The sequence below is a fragment of the Sceloporus occidentalis genome, unplaced genomic scaffold (assembly GCF_023333645.1).
Source record: "Sceloporus occidentalis isolate IW3139 unplaced genomic scaffold, rSceOcc1.0.p SCAF_1, whole genome shotgun sequence".
Lineage (NCBI taxonomy): Eukaryota > Metazoa > Chordata > Lepidosauria > Squamata > Phrynosomatidae > Sceloporus > Sceloporus occidentalis.
Genome location: NW_028316981.1, coordinates 35,880,518 through 35,895,536, shown reverse-complemented (window position 1 = coordinate 35,895,536; position 15,019 = coordinate 35,880,518). Strand labels below are relative to the sequence as shown.

General features: G+C 42.5%; 1 protein-coding gene across 3 annotated transcripts in view; it reads left to right on the top strand.

The window, feature by feature from the left end:
* LOC149321307 (chemokine-like protein TAFA-4) overlaps nt 1-14,431 on the top strand; it is a 167,967-nt gene extending 153,536 nt beyond the window's left edge. For all 3 annotated transcript variants that reach the window (XM_089494982.1, XM_089495129.1, XM_089495058.1), the window contains exons 5-6: nt 6,423-6,547; nt 14,309-14,431. In XM_089494982.1, the coding sequence (XP_089351108.1) occupies nt 6,423-6,547; nt 14,309-14,320 (137 nt within the window). In that variant the 3' untranslated portion in view covers nt 14,321-14,431. The remainder of the gene's footprint in view (nt 1-6,422; nt 6,548-14,308) is intronic.
* The last annotated feature ends 588 nt before the right edge of the window (nt 14,432-15,019 follow it).

Here is a 15,019-nt window from a genome sequence, read left to right as displayed (position 1 = left end):
GCTCTAATGCCGGCGTTAAGACCTTCGCTTATCCGAGAGGTTTTATCCGCGAAGAAGTTGTTAAATTGGTCACAGCAGGCCTTAGAAGGTTCAAGGATCTGGTTCGGGGCGGGAGGGAGCTGAGTTAGCTCCCTGACCACCCTGAACAACTCTGCTGGACGCGACTCCGCGGACGCGACACGAGCACCATAGAATGAGTTCTTAGCTGCTCGTATCGCCTCTCCATAGTCCTCCAACAGGTGGTCTAGGAGAGCCTTGTCGGCTAAGCGTAGGTGTTTCCGCCAGCGGTGCTCTAGCTGTCGCAGGTCCCGCTTCCTCGCCTGGAGATCTTCCGTGTACCAAGGCTTACGTTTGGAAGCAGGTCTGAGAGGGCGCTTGGGAGCGATACTGTGTATAGCCCTAGAGAGACCGGTATTCCAGATACCAGTCAGGGCATCAACAGAGTTGCCATCACTTCCAACCATGTGTCCCTCTAGGGCTTCCTGGAACCTTTTGGGTTCCATCAGCCTTCGAGGGTGGACCATCCTAATAGGTCCACCACCCCTGGGGGGGATCTGGGTAGAGACCTTGATTTTTGCCTCCACAAGGAAATGATCCGTCCATGACAGGGGGGAAATACTGGTTATTTCCGCCCACGGATTTTCCGCATCCGAACAAAAGACCAAATCCAGTGTATTACCCGCAAAATGCGTTGGACCCGTAATCAGCTGGGACAGGCCCATGGCCATCATGGTATCCATGAATTCCCGAGCCGCACCGGATGGAACATAGCTGGCCGTGAGGGAGATGTTGAAGTCGCCCAGGACAAGTAGCCTGGGCGTCTCCAGCATCAGCTCCGCGACCAGCTGTGTCAGCTCGTTAAGGGAGTCCGATAGCGCACGGGGTGGCCGATACACTAACAGAATCCCTAGACTATCCCTAGCTTTTAGGGTCAGGTAAATACACTCGATAAAGGAAGTCTGCCGGATGTGGTTCCTAGTAAGAGACAAGGTGTTCTTATATATCAAGGCCACACACACCCCCGCCCACCTAACCTGGGCTGGTCCTTCACCGAGAACCCGGCAGGAAGGGCCTGTGCCCACACAGCATCTCCCTCAGGCCCAAGCCAGGTCTCGGTAATGCAAGCCAGGTCGCACTTGCTGTCATCCAGTAAGTCATAGATTATGTGGGACTTGTTGTTAATCGACCTGGCATTGCACAGGAGCAGCGACAGGGTTTGTGGCACGGTTGGAGTGACCCTCAGGTCCCTTTGGTTGGGAGGGGGACATGAAGGACAGATAGATATGACGCATCGATCTCGCCTTCCTCTGTAACGCAAGTCCCTTCTCCCACCGCCATACCTCCCCTTGCCCCACACTACCTCAATGGGAGCTCCGCTCATGCTGATGTTATCCCCCTCCTCCCCAGCCAAAGCATCCCCCGTGTCCATGTCCTCCCCCTCCCCTTCCCCAACAATTGAGAGAGCAGAGGTCAGCCACTTCAGGCATCCTCTGCTCTAAGGCTGACATCCGCACAATCTCTCCCCGCTCTTATACAACCAAGGGTGCGCAGCTGCGCAGTTACGGGGCTGTGGAGTCCTCCAAACAGTCCGTGGGCGGCCTCTCTGGGACGGTGTGCAGATGCACACCTCCGACACCCCAGAGAGAGCCGCCCGGCAGCAGCGCAGCCCCTGGCCCAAAGTCCGGAAGGAGAGGGAGGCGTGGTGGAGTCCAGTGGGCTGGCTTTTGGCGTGTTGCTGCCCCAACACGCCCCTCGCTCCACCTTCCTCCCAGATGTCCCTGATCAGGTCCTCCGGAGCCGCCTTGGTGCCGCAGGCAAAACAAAGAGGAGTCCTCCAAACAGTCCGTGGGCGGCCTCTCTGGGACGGTGTGCAGATGCACACCTCCGACACCCCAGAGAGAGCCGCCCGGCAGCAGCGCAGCCCCTGGCCCAAAGTCCGGAAGGAGAGGGAGGCGTGGTGAAGGAGGAGTCCAGCGGGCTGGCTTTTGGCGTGTTGCTGCCCCAACACGCCCCTCGCTCCACCTTCCTCCCAGATGTCCCTGATCAGGTCCTCCGGAGCCGCCTTGGTGCCGCAGGCAAAACAAAGAGGAGTCCTCCAAACAGTCCGTGGGCGGTAATTTGTAATGCTTTTGTATTGTTATTAACATGTCCTGTTTTAAACTTGTTGTTAGCTGCCTTGAGTTCTTATACTTTGTAAACCACTTAGGGAGTGCTTAAGTGCACTGATAAGCAGTATAGAAAGTCAGGATTATGATTATGATGATGATGATGACGACAATGACAGTGATGATGAATTGATGCTGCTGTTGCCCTAAATCCATTCTCTGAAGTGGTTGCTTCATTCTGCCCAATGACAAGGGTCTAATCTGCACTGAAGAAATAATGCAGCTTAACTCAACTTTAACTGCCATGGCTCCATCCTGTGGAATCGTGGGATTTGTAGTTTTGTGATATATTTAGCCTTCTCTGTCAGCGAGCCATAACAAATTACAAATCCTATGATTTCATAGGATGGAGCTACGGCAGTTAAAGCAGTGTCAAACTGCATTTTTTTTCCTGCAGTGCAGATTAGACTCCAGTCAGCCCTGGGGAAGACATGAGATCAGAAGATGGAAGGACCAATCCACCAAGCTTCTTTACTGGCTTCCTTACATCTGACCTAGCCCATTTTTATCCTTTCTTTTGTATTTTTAGGCTGTAGTTTGGATTGCTACATTTAAGATTTGAATTAACAAGGAATAATCATCATGATTCAAGTATCATGAATACACACCCTTTTAAAAACAATCTAGTTAATCACTTGCATGTTACACCACAATAAACATTTGCTAGAAAAATCAGAATATACTTAAAAAAAATCAGCTGAGAGATTATTTGCATTTAAAAAATTAAATGAAGCTTCAGGCAATAGAATTACAGGCAGTGATGATCGACTCCCACCCAAAGGCACCTCTGGCTGCTACCTGCATTGAAAATGCATAGCAGGAATAAAATAATTGAATCAGAATCCAAGCTACTGAATCTGCCATTGTCAACCTGCTGCTAGTTAACTTAATTTAGTGTTTGGGACAAAAAAATGTTCCCTGTGAATTAATGTACTATTGCTTTGTCCTTTAGGTGTCAAAATTGTGATTTTGTACACTTTTGTAGAGTAAAGAATTGAAATCATCAGCAAATATACAATGCACAAATAGGAAGAAATGTTTGAATTAACAGAATTAACATCCATTTCCATATGTCAACTTCTATTTCCATTTGGATTGTGAACCAATAGCTTTTCTAGTAATTTTATATAAATTGATGAATTGCACGTATTGCATCAAATAAGGGATGTGTAAGTACATTTTATGAATCCCCCCCCCCCAGCAATAAACACAATATGATAAATAGTAATGAAGAAATGAAAGAGAAGACTGATTAAGGGCAATTTCCTTTGCCTCCAATCATGTGCAGAAGCAGCTTAAATCTTATTGAAGTTAAAAGAATTTAGGCTGCGATGAGACATAATATTTCTGAACAAAGATGCATAGGATTGCACTGTTAAGCACCCTTATCTTACACAGCACTGCAGCGTGTGTATGCAAACACTGCTTTATCTCGGTAAAATAATTGGAGTCTTTTAGCAGAAAGTGCCAAAAGGTTCAGTGATGAAAGATCATCATCATCATCATCATCATCATCATCGATTCTCAAATGCCTTTATACAAGCTATTCTCTTTCCACATAATATTCTGAAACTGCTGTAGGACCGCAAGCAAGGCATTTCAACCTGGTTGCTTTGGTGAAATGGCCTCATTTCCTCCCTCCTCCCCTTCCAAACAAATGGAAGGTCAGTAGAAAGGAAAGTTGGAGTGGGATTTGGAGGGGTTATGATCAGAAGGGAAATACTGTGTTTATTGATTTATTTGATTTATATCTCACCTTTCTCCCAAAATGGGACTCAAAGTGGATTACCTTATTAGTTAAACCAAAGCAACTGAAGATGCCAGCCACAGAGGCTGGTGAAACGTCAGAAAGAAACTCTTCTAGAACATGGCCACATAGCCTGAAAAAAACCACAAAAAGCTACCAAAGCAATTGTGGTACAGAAATCTTGAGAACATAACTTGAAAGACATTAATTTAAAACAATTTACAACACCTAAAGCATATATTTCATATTTTGGAAAGTACATCTATTTACTTGTTTAAAGTCTTCACCTGCTAGCAAAAAGAGAACAAAGCGGGGTCAAGCAAGCCACCCTTGGGAGGGAGTTCCATCTAGGAGCAGCCACGAAGAAGGCTTTGTACCATGGTTCTCACTGGACAAGCCTGGGCAGGTGGTGGGACAGCGAGAAAGCCTTCCTCATAAGAATATAAAATTCATATGTGGAAGTATGGGCATTCAGATAAGTCTGCAGTAAGTTGTATAGGTCTTCATCTCCAGCGGCACAGCCATATTTGAGGGGATACTGGGCAAGATACATTTTTGGATGGTCCCACAATACCTACTGTCTGGTCTCCCTCCATCCTCCAAAATTTTAATGGATCTCTCACGAAACTGTGATTGTTTAAACATTTCTAATTACTTAATTTATAATTGGCATTAGCACACACCCTGTCTCTTCATTGATTTGCTGGAGAAGCAAACAGTCTGAAGTATGAATTGTCAGTTTTAGAACAGCTATATCCACACATTTAAAGTAGTAAAGAAAAAAAAAGGGAAACCTTGCGTTCTGGATAAACACCACAGCACAACATTGCCCAGCTCCTTGTTATGCTCTTTGAGAAACACTCTTTCTTCTGTGATCCTTGGAGGAAGCATGTGTAAGAAGAAATAGTTCTGGCATCTTCATCCTTCCTGCAAATGGGCACAGTAAGGCTGGCAGCGGATTTCCTTGAGATGGTGGGCTGGGACTACAGCCAATTTAGCTCAGTGTTAAAACCAACTATAAGTGGGTGGCTGACTGAGCAGGGTTTCTATTACCAGGGAAAACTTCCATCTAGAGAAAACTATCCTTCATAGGAGTTCCACCCATGAAGTATCTTACAAGAGGTTATGCTAGGGAGTATATGATGGTATAAGGAATCTTGATCATTGTCCGACTTATGAAGGTCACAATATTTCCAATTTCTCTTGACAGTGAAGAAAGCAGACAGGAGGAAAATCAACCCATTAGAAATGTGATGCTGGGAGAGGTTTCTACAGATACTGTGGACTGCTAAAAGGAGAAATAAATGAGTCTAAAATGAGTTCTGGCAGCGAGTTGGACTGAATGGCCCTTGTGGTCTCTTCCAACTCTATGTTTCTATGGTTCTTTGTTTTTATGACTAAACAGAGCCTGTTATACTTTGGAGATATCATGAGATGACATGATTCATTGGCAAATAATAATGCTTGGTAAAGTGGAAAGCAGTTGGAAACTGAATTACAGATGGAACAACTCAGTCAAGAAATCTATCACTCTGAGACTGCAAGACCTGATTAAGGCAGTTAATGACCAGAGATTTGGAAGGTCTCTCATTGACAGGGTTGCCTGTTGACTTCAGTTGAAACCAACCTGACAGCAAATAACAACACCAACAACTCTGTGCACCCTTTGTACCCTTTCTGCTTTGCACACAGGTTGCTAAGGTTACAAGAACAAAACTACAAAGGATAAAAAAGGCCTCAAATTAATGTACTACTAACACAGTGTTTACACTCATACAATAGTAAGTGTACTAATGATTTTAAGGTTTTATGTTTTCTGTGGTTTAGTTTAATATCTGTATCAAATATTACCAGCTAGTATGGCTCCTGTTTTTAGCAGAGTCTTCTAACCCAATTATCAAAAACAATTGATGGTCTGACCTTCAAATTGTTTTGTTGGTTTGGGTCCTTTCATTTGTAACCTGTTCTACCAGAGACTTGCTTTGGAAAACCATTCTCCTGCTTTCTGAGGCTGCAGTTTTCCATACCTTTCCAGTAGGAAAAGAAGTCTTTCTCTTTTCTTTCAGATGCCAATTTAAAAACCATATGTATCTGTACAAGCTTTCATGGAATCTGGAAGTGTCTGAATTTGTGTAATGCTCCTGTTTATATTGCTGTGGTTGTATTTTGCAGATATTTTGAATTTATTGTTTTAGATAGCTGTAATTTGTGATGCTAGCTGTTCATGATTTTTAACTGTGTTCTTTATTATAGGGAACTGCCCTATCAGAAAAATGATGGGATAGAAATTGAAATAATATTAATTTCTATTTTTGCATTTGGTATGGTGGGATTGCATAAGACCAGCCTTCTGCAAACTGTTGTCCTATAGATGTGTTGAATCGCCCTATAGATGTCTTGAACCTCTGCAGGTCACGATCTTGTAGAGGTTTGCATTAACCTGTAAATCACTTGATAAGCAGTAGTTCTGTTTTGCTCTTTAAAAAAGCTTTTTGGTTTTTGTCTTCCAGCTGCCATTGTCATTCAGAAGTGGTGGTGTCATATGAATCCTTGTCTGGAAGGAGAAGAATGTAAAGTACTTCCAGATTACTCAGGTTGGTCCTGCAGCAGTGGAAACAAAGTCAAAACTACCAAGGCAAGTTCATGTAGACAGCTCATCCTTTGCTCTCAAGGTCACATTTCACTTAGAGATCAAACTTTACATGCTTGCAAATTGGCTGATTGTGTGCAGCTGGGAGCTGGGATTCTGCCAGGATGCAGTAGCCCAGTGGCATCGGTAGCATTTTCCATGTGATAATTCTCGACTGTATCCTGCAGCCCAACTGTATCCCGTTGGGGAGTAATTGGGTTTAAAGTTAGTGCGTTAAGCTCCATAGAGTTGAAAGAGACCACAAAGGCCATCCAGTCCAACCCCCTGCCATGCAGAAACTCACAATCAAAGCATCCCTGACAGATGGCCATCCAGCCTCTATTTAAAAACCTCCAAAGAAGGAGACTCCACCATACTCTGAGGGAGTGTGTTCCACTATCAAACAGCTCTCACTGTCAAGAAGTTCTTCCCAATGTTTAGGTGGATTAACTGGCTTTTTGCCACAATTTTCTTATCTTAAGGATCTTAAGACACCCCCCGTGGCTTTTTTCCCCCAAGGGGGAAAAGTTACAGGTTCTTTTTTGGAATTTGTGTATTTCTTCCCATGGGACCATTAGCTGAGAGGACAATTCAGGCCTGGCAAAGTAACATGGGGGGGGGGGGGGGAGGAACGTAACCCTGTCAGCCCAGTGGTCCTGGTCCAATCTCTCTATTTAACTTCAGTTACAGGTCTTCCACCATCTCGTGTAGTTTGTCCCTCTATTTTCCTTGCTATTGAAACTAAAAATAGGCAATTGACCAGTCTGAGTTTCTAAAGGAACATTTCCTACCATATGTACCTCTCTGGGCCCTTGATTTTCTTAGGATAATCTTTAGGATGCCTTCTACCAGGTGACTATAAGAGAAAGGGCCTTCTTGGTTGTGGCATCCTGCCTATGAAATGCCTTTCACAAAAGGCCCACCAACTAGCAAAGATATTATCCTCCCCTGACATTTTAGCTTCTTTTACATGTTTTAAATATTATTATTTAAAATCCTGCAGCTAGTTTATTTATTGTGTCAGGTACTTTATTCTTATTCACATTAGGCAAATTGCTAGATGTTGACTAGCATTAGGTAAATTGCTAGCTGTTGACTCACTTCTCACTACCATCTTGTTTTCCTAAGATGTTTATGGTCCCTTGCTCCTTTCTTACTCCTTTTTCTGTATGCCCATACTGCCTCTCATTTTAAGCCAATGTTTTGCACTTAGCTCCAGTTAGTTGATTACAGATCTCTAAGAAAAGCAATACAATACAAACAATGTGTGCAGGTTTGAAGTCTGTTCTTTTCTGCCTTATAGGACTGAATGGCATCCATTTCCTTGTAAGGGAGAAGGTAAAGAAGGGTACCAAAGAGTTGTATTTGTACTGCATGAGTATATAGTAGATGAAGTGTTGTATTGTTGTTGAGAGATGCAAAGGAGATGATGACGACAGTGGTGATAATGATGACCATAGTAGCATCAGCTAGAATTAGTTCATCCATCCATCCATTTTAAATATTTATAAGTTGCTTTTCAGGGCCAAGCTATTACAGAGCAACATGTGCAAATACAAAGACGTAAGATACATATGACACATCAACCAAGTTTCAGTTATTAGGAGAAACACTGCTGTGGGTTACATGACAATTCTGTATTTTCAAGGGGCAAAGCCCTCATAAACAGAACTGGAGTCCTGTAACTATGGTTCTCCCCTGATCCTAAGGGCAGCCCATTCAGCATGGAGAAAGAGGAGTAAGGAAGGAGCAAGGAACCATAAACAAACATAGCCTTGGGAAAACAAGTCCATACTGGTAGTGAGAAGTGAGAGAGTCAGCAGACCAGCCTGCCCTTAGATTCCAAAGAAGCAGAAACAGTATCTTTTTATCACATGGGTGAATGTGGCTTCCAATTCTGATTTTAGGCCTTTGCACACATTTCCAGTTTGAGATTAACAACTGTGCTGAATTAGCACCCAGGAGTGCCCTAAAATGGCTTTGCTTCATTAAAGTAACAAGCTATTAACTCCCTTCTTCAAAGAAGAGATCCCCAAGTGTGCAATCCACAGCCCACTAAAGTCTGTGGCAAAGCTCACTTTGATCTTAATGGCTTTACATTGCACCCAAAGGTGCTGCAAGTATCTTTAATTTGATAAGATGCCTGTGATGGGGCTTTCCCATTTTCTTGTTATTTTTTTAGTGTGCTTTTCATACAGAGAGAAAAACAAGGGTTAGGGAATATCCAGATAATGCCCATAAGCCACCTTCTATATTGAAAATGCATGTACTCAGGGCCGCTTTGTGTGTTTGGCTGTGTTTCTGGCTTCTTTTCATCACAAAGAAGCCTCATTTTGAGTTGGGGAATATAAATTTTACATGTCCAACTTCCTGAAAGTTCAGCCATCTCATCCGACACTTCCAGAAGTAAAAAAAAAGCACAATTCCCTGAGTTGTCATGAAACAGTAGGATGGATTTTATTATTATCATCATCATTCATCTGGGGAATAATTCTAGATGTAGACAAAGTTGCTGCTGTTGCCATTTCATGCGTAGGTGCTTGGAAGTATATAAATCTTATTTTACTGATGTGTGTAAATAAAACTTCCATAGCACTAAAGTCATTTACATAACAAACTTCCGGGGACAGGGCCATTTCCTTAGGAATTAGAAAGACTGGTTCTGCACACTCTGAATAATGGTATCCATTCAACAACTTCAGTGCATAATGTTATGAAAAAAGCAGAGGTGTCATTTAGCTAGTTCATACCAGTTTACTGGAACTAGTTGTTAAAAACTGTTAAAAGATGTGGAGGCTAGTGTGGTTAAAAGGGCAACTGTCATGCTTGGAATATTATGTGCAGTTCTTGTTACTATAATAGGCTATTGTAGATCTTGGAAATGTGTCTGTCTGTGTGCTAAGCCCAGAGCTTGGAAAAGTTTTTTTGGGGAGTTATTTTTGTACTAGGTTTTCCTTTGACAAGATTGTCTAGTCGTGACTGACAGTAAGGGGTAGTGCTCATCTCTGTCACTAAGCTGAAGAGCCAGCGTTGTCAGAGACAACTCCATGATAATGTGGCCAGCATGACTACATGGAACGTTGTTACATTTCCACCAAAGTGGTACCAATTTCTGTACTTGCACTTTTACATTTTTTCAAACTGCTCGGTTGGCAGAACCTGGGACTACGGATGGGAGCTCACTCCATTATGTGGCACTTGGGCCTTGAACTGCCAACCAGCCGATCTTGCAATCATCAATCAGTCAGCATCTTAACCACTGAACCACAGCTCCCCAAATCCACCAGGTGATTTGGGGAGCTGATGTCCAAAAAAGTAACTTTTACCAGTTTGGTTAAAGCATCAGAACCAGATTCCTTGGCTCCTTCAATAACGCTAGATTTGATCCTTCTTGTTCTTGGCTTCAGAAATTAGAAACTGAACTCCCTTTTATAGCTTCACCCAGTGGAAGGGAGACTTCAGTTGTTCTTACTGTCTCTGAAGGAGGTAGAATGAAGCAAGTATGCCCAGATGCTCACTGTTCCTGTAGTACCTTTCCTCTTCAGCATCAAGCATCCCAGGAAACAGTACTACAGCGGTAAAGGACAAAGTTTGTTTCAGGATCTGGGGACCTGGCATGTATCCACTCTGCATAATTTATAGAAAATAAACCAATGAATTCAGAATGTCATCAAATGACAAACCACAGGACTCCATAGGATGGAGCTATGACAGCAAAAGTGATATCAGAGTGCTATGATTGTGTAGTGTGGATATGCTCCAGGTGGAAAAGCAGAGGCCTGATGAATAACAGGCTGAGCAAACAACAGAGCAGAGATGGATATCAGCCATTCACTGAACAAGCAGCAGAAGGAATTTAACAGCCAGTTAGTCATAATTAGCAGCCATTACTTGGCATAGAGGAGAAAATGCGCTAAAATAGGTTCTCATATTTTCCTTTAATATCCTTTTCACCAAAAGATCTGCAATTAGAGAACCCTAAGTAAAGTAATCCTCTTGTTGGAAATTAGAGTTGTCAGTCACAAAACTACAACCTCTCTTCTGTTTCCTTCTTGTTGTTGTCCCTGAAGTTTTTCATGTATTGAAAGCTTGCAGATTTTGTGGGAGAAATCTAGCAAATTGGGACTATCTCCACCTAGGCCCACTTTGGTTTGCTTTAGACCACTTTGAAGCTCAGTTGCCTTATATGTAGAAGTGGTCCATATATCTCCATAGTAGGGGCATTTACTTAGGCCCATTACAGACGGGCCTAAAAGTACGTGCTCTGCGCTTACTAGGGTTAGAAAGGAGCATCCTTTCTGGATGCTCCCAACCCTAGCACGTGCGGAGCGCACACAAAATGGCGGCGGCCGTTCCACACGGCCACTGCCATTACGACATCGGCACAGACGTGACGTCTTTGCGTCGCGTGAGGGCGCCTAGAGCACCCTTTCCGCGGTGCTAGAAGGAGCTCCGAAACAGAGCTCCTTCTGGGGTTTGAGTCGCTGGGCACAGCCTTTACATGGCTGAGCCCAGCGACGCAGAGGAGAAAGGGGCCGGCCCCTTTCTCCTCCTCTCCGCCGTCACCAGGTGTCCTTGGGGCTTGAAGCCCCAAGGACACCCCTTTCCAGGCCGTGGGGAAGCGGCCTTTTGCCGCTTCCCCGCAGCCTGCAAAGCGGCGGATCGGGGCCTCGGAGGCTGCCGGTCTGGCAGCTGAGGCCCCGATACAGTGGGGAAAGGGGCGGGTGCATGCTGCCCCAAACGGGCGGTCTGTAACCCGCCACTGATTCATAGCTTCACTAAGGGTGCATCTACAGTATAGAGATAATGCTGTTTGACACCACTTTAAGTGCTCTCGCTCAATCCTATGGAATCCTGGGATTTGTAGTTTTACATTCTCTGACAAAACTACAAATCGTAGGATTCTGTAGGATGGAGCCACGGATGTTAAAGTGGTTTCAAGCTGCATTATTTCTACAGTGTAGATGCACCCCAAAATCTTTTCCAGAACCCTGGCATCTACCCATTCAGAATCATAAGGGGCAGACCAGAATGACTTGCATATATAGAACATGCAAGCGACAAAAGTGCTCCTTGAAACCAAAATCTGCAAGCCAATAAGTTCTTGAACATATTTGTAAAGCTAAACATTTGTTGCTACTATTTCATGGTAAGTGATGATTGCAATCTAGCATTCAAATATCCTTGTCAGCTGAAATCAATAAGATTTAAGTGTGAATAACTGTATGCTAGATTGTGGCTAATATCTCTGTGGAATTCAGCTTCAACCACTGCACCTCCTTTAAATCTCACAGCAGTATGGATTAGATGACTGTTAATAGCTTGTCACCATGGGCCCTGTTCAATAAAGTATTGTGCTGGTATGAGAAAGAGATATACTCAGGAGATTAAGAAGGATTCATTGCAGCAAATTGTTGAGAATAGCTGGCTTTATGAAGGCAGTATGGATTCCAGTGATAACAGAGCAGTAAACTAAGAGCAAAACACATCCAACAAACACATTTTGATGTGTTCCATATAGCTTTAAAATGTGTGCTCACATGTGAAAATGGTTAATATGAGCATGAAACATAGCCAGGTTGAAAATTTGATTTATGTATTGACCCAGATACTATCAACAGTGTGAGGCTTTGGAATCGCAGGTACAGGAAATGTAGGCAGACATCACTCTTAAGGAATGGCCTGAAAACTCCTCAAATAGATGAATTAGAAATTGTATATGATTTAATTAGTCAAGTATTAAAGTTTGCTGGCCAGTTCTGTCCATGAATGTCACCAGATTGGATCTATAGTTTCATAATACATCTTTTTGAGTTTTTACTACTGAGTTTCTGAACTTTGGTATCCTGCTGGATTTCACACTTCCATCCCCTTTAGCCATTAAAGAAGTGTGAGGGAGATTTCATCTGTTTTTTGCTGGACTGGATTTGGAAAAGTCATTTAAGAAACAGAGTGAAAAAGAAGATGAGAAAGGAAAAAATAATACTTGCATAATATTCCTTTTGCACATGGTTAATAGCTGCAATTATGTTGAACAAGAGGAATATAGGAAGACAAATAAACACTTTTTAAACTAATTATAACACTTAATTTTTTTCTCTGGGCACAACTAATTGACAGAGCTGTTTTTAAAGTGTCCATACATTTTTCATAGAAACAATAAAGACCAGCTTACTCACCTACTTACCTGGGAGGGGGAGGAAAAAAAATCTCTCCAACATCTTTTTTATCTTTATGCCTGCACTTGGGTTCCTTTTTTCCTACCACTCTGAAGATTCCTATCTGTCCTTCAGCTTTTGATAAGTTGCCTATATTCACTTGCAAAACAATATCTTACGTAGTATTCCACAATTTCAGTTGCTGCTATTTTTGTTCCTTTGAAAGCACACAAGATAAAAGAAAAAAGTTATCTAGACATTATTAAGTAGCCTTGCTTCACTAAGTTTTCTGCATTTTGATGTCAGGGATGAAGAACCTGTACCTGCCAGATGTTGTTGAACTGAAACTACCATTATACATATAGAATCAGAGAATTATATAGTTGAAAGAGGCCAGAAGGGTGTATGGCTCTGCATACTGTGATTTAGTATGTGAGTGAGTTCTAAAGGGAGAACTGTGTATGGATAGTTCTCCCAAACTTGCCTTCATGTGTGTAGACAAGCCAGTGGTTATTGCGGATCAGGGTAACACAAAGATATGATGGATTTTCCTGTCAGTGTGGACATTCTTGGATGTTTGAGTCCCATTTGAGCTGTGGATCCTTGACCTTTGTGGTTATTAAAATAAGACAGGTTTTAACTTTAGGACTTCAGAGGAAGTGAATACTGTCTTGCAGAATAATGCACAAAGGTCAAGAATCCCTGCTACTCTTTAAAAAGGAGTAGCCTGTGCAAACAGCTGCTGTGCAATGGAAACAGAGGGCTCCAGATCTTCCTGGAGGAACAGGTAAGTTACTTTACTCCATGTTAACCCTATTATAACTCAGTTCTGATGTGGGACATGCTGGATGTCATCTATACTGCCCACAACAGAACCAGGGTTTCGGTTGTGCATTGTCCAAATAGGCCAATGCCAGAACAGGTGGGAAACTGGCCTCATGGCCCATGTAGACAAGGCTGCAGAAGCAGGACCAGATCTAATGGTTTTAAGTTATAGGAGAGTAGATTTTGATTGAACATTTGAAGAAACCTCTTGACAGCAAGAGTGGTTTGTCAATGGAACCAATTGCCTGGAGTGGTGGTGAGATGTTCTTTTCTGGATGTCTTTTAAAAAAAGAAGCTGGATAGCTATCGGCTGGGGATGCTTGAAGCTGGTGTTCCTGCACTGAGTAGGCAGTGGGGTTGGACCCAACGGCTCATCAGGCCCCCTTCAACTGTATGATTCCATGGTTCTAAAAGCAGTTTGAAAACTGGATTAAGAACCACTAATTGAGAAATTGCACATTGTGGCCATGACAATTTCATTGGAACAGATGTTTTCAATCTATACAGCTACTGCTGCTGGATGTTTCAGTTGCTGTTTTCCCTAAGAGCCATCAACTGATTCGTAATATTGACTTTCTTAAAAGCAACATCTCTCTTCCCTATTGCTAATTTTCTATGAATGTAGAATACTCCCCATGCCTAAGAATGAACAGAGTCTAGTAAGTGTGGTTCTAAATTTTAGATTCTTAACAGTATAGAAAAAAAAAGCCTCTGAAGAATTTGTGTTGTCATTTTTAACCATTTACACATCTGATTCTCATTTGCCTGTTTTTCTTTTTTTCAGGTGACACGGTAGCAAAGCACCGACATGTGCCAAAGTTGGGACAATGGGATTTCCAGCTACATTGCACAACTGTTGTACAGAAACCTTTATTTTATGAGAAAAGCCTCAAAGGTGGATGGTCAGCTTGTCAAATAAGCTGACAAGAGTAGTACTTCTTTTAATGAGGACTGCACCGTTCAGTTCAAAACTTTTTTTTACAAAGAACTATGTCCATTTTAAGAGAAGAATGATGAATTATTTTCATGCTCAAGATGAACACTTGTTAAGAAACGATGAAAAAGACATCCAGAGTGCATCATCTACAGAACTTTGTTTATGACATTATGAATACTGAAAGTATGATTCAGATAACCTGGAGAAAAATAAGGCTAAGAATCCATAATAATTCAAAGGAAGGTGCTTCACCATGGAGACAATAGGAAGGACAACCAATTTATTGTTTGAAATATCTACTTCAATATATTTTTACCTGGAATTTACTGAGTATCAAAAGAAATAGGGAAGAAAATCATGATGTTTAGTAAATAAGTAGACTTTGCTCACCTTCATGTTTTGTTATAGTCTGTATAATTAACTTTCTTTCCATCTGTATTGTGTTAAAACTATAGTGAGGATATGTGTTCCAAAAGTAGAAAGATTATAACACACTCAATACCTCCATCATTTGAGAAACAGTAGAATCAACATTTTTGTTGCTTCTTTGCTTCCAGA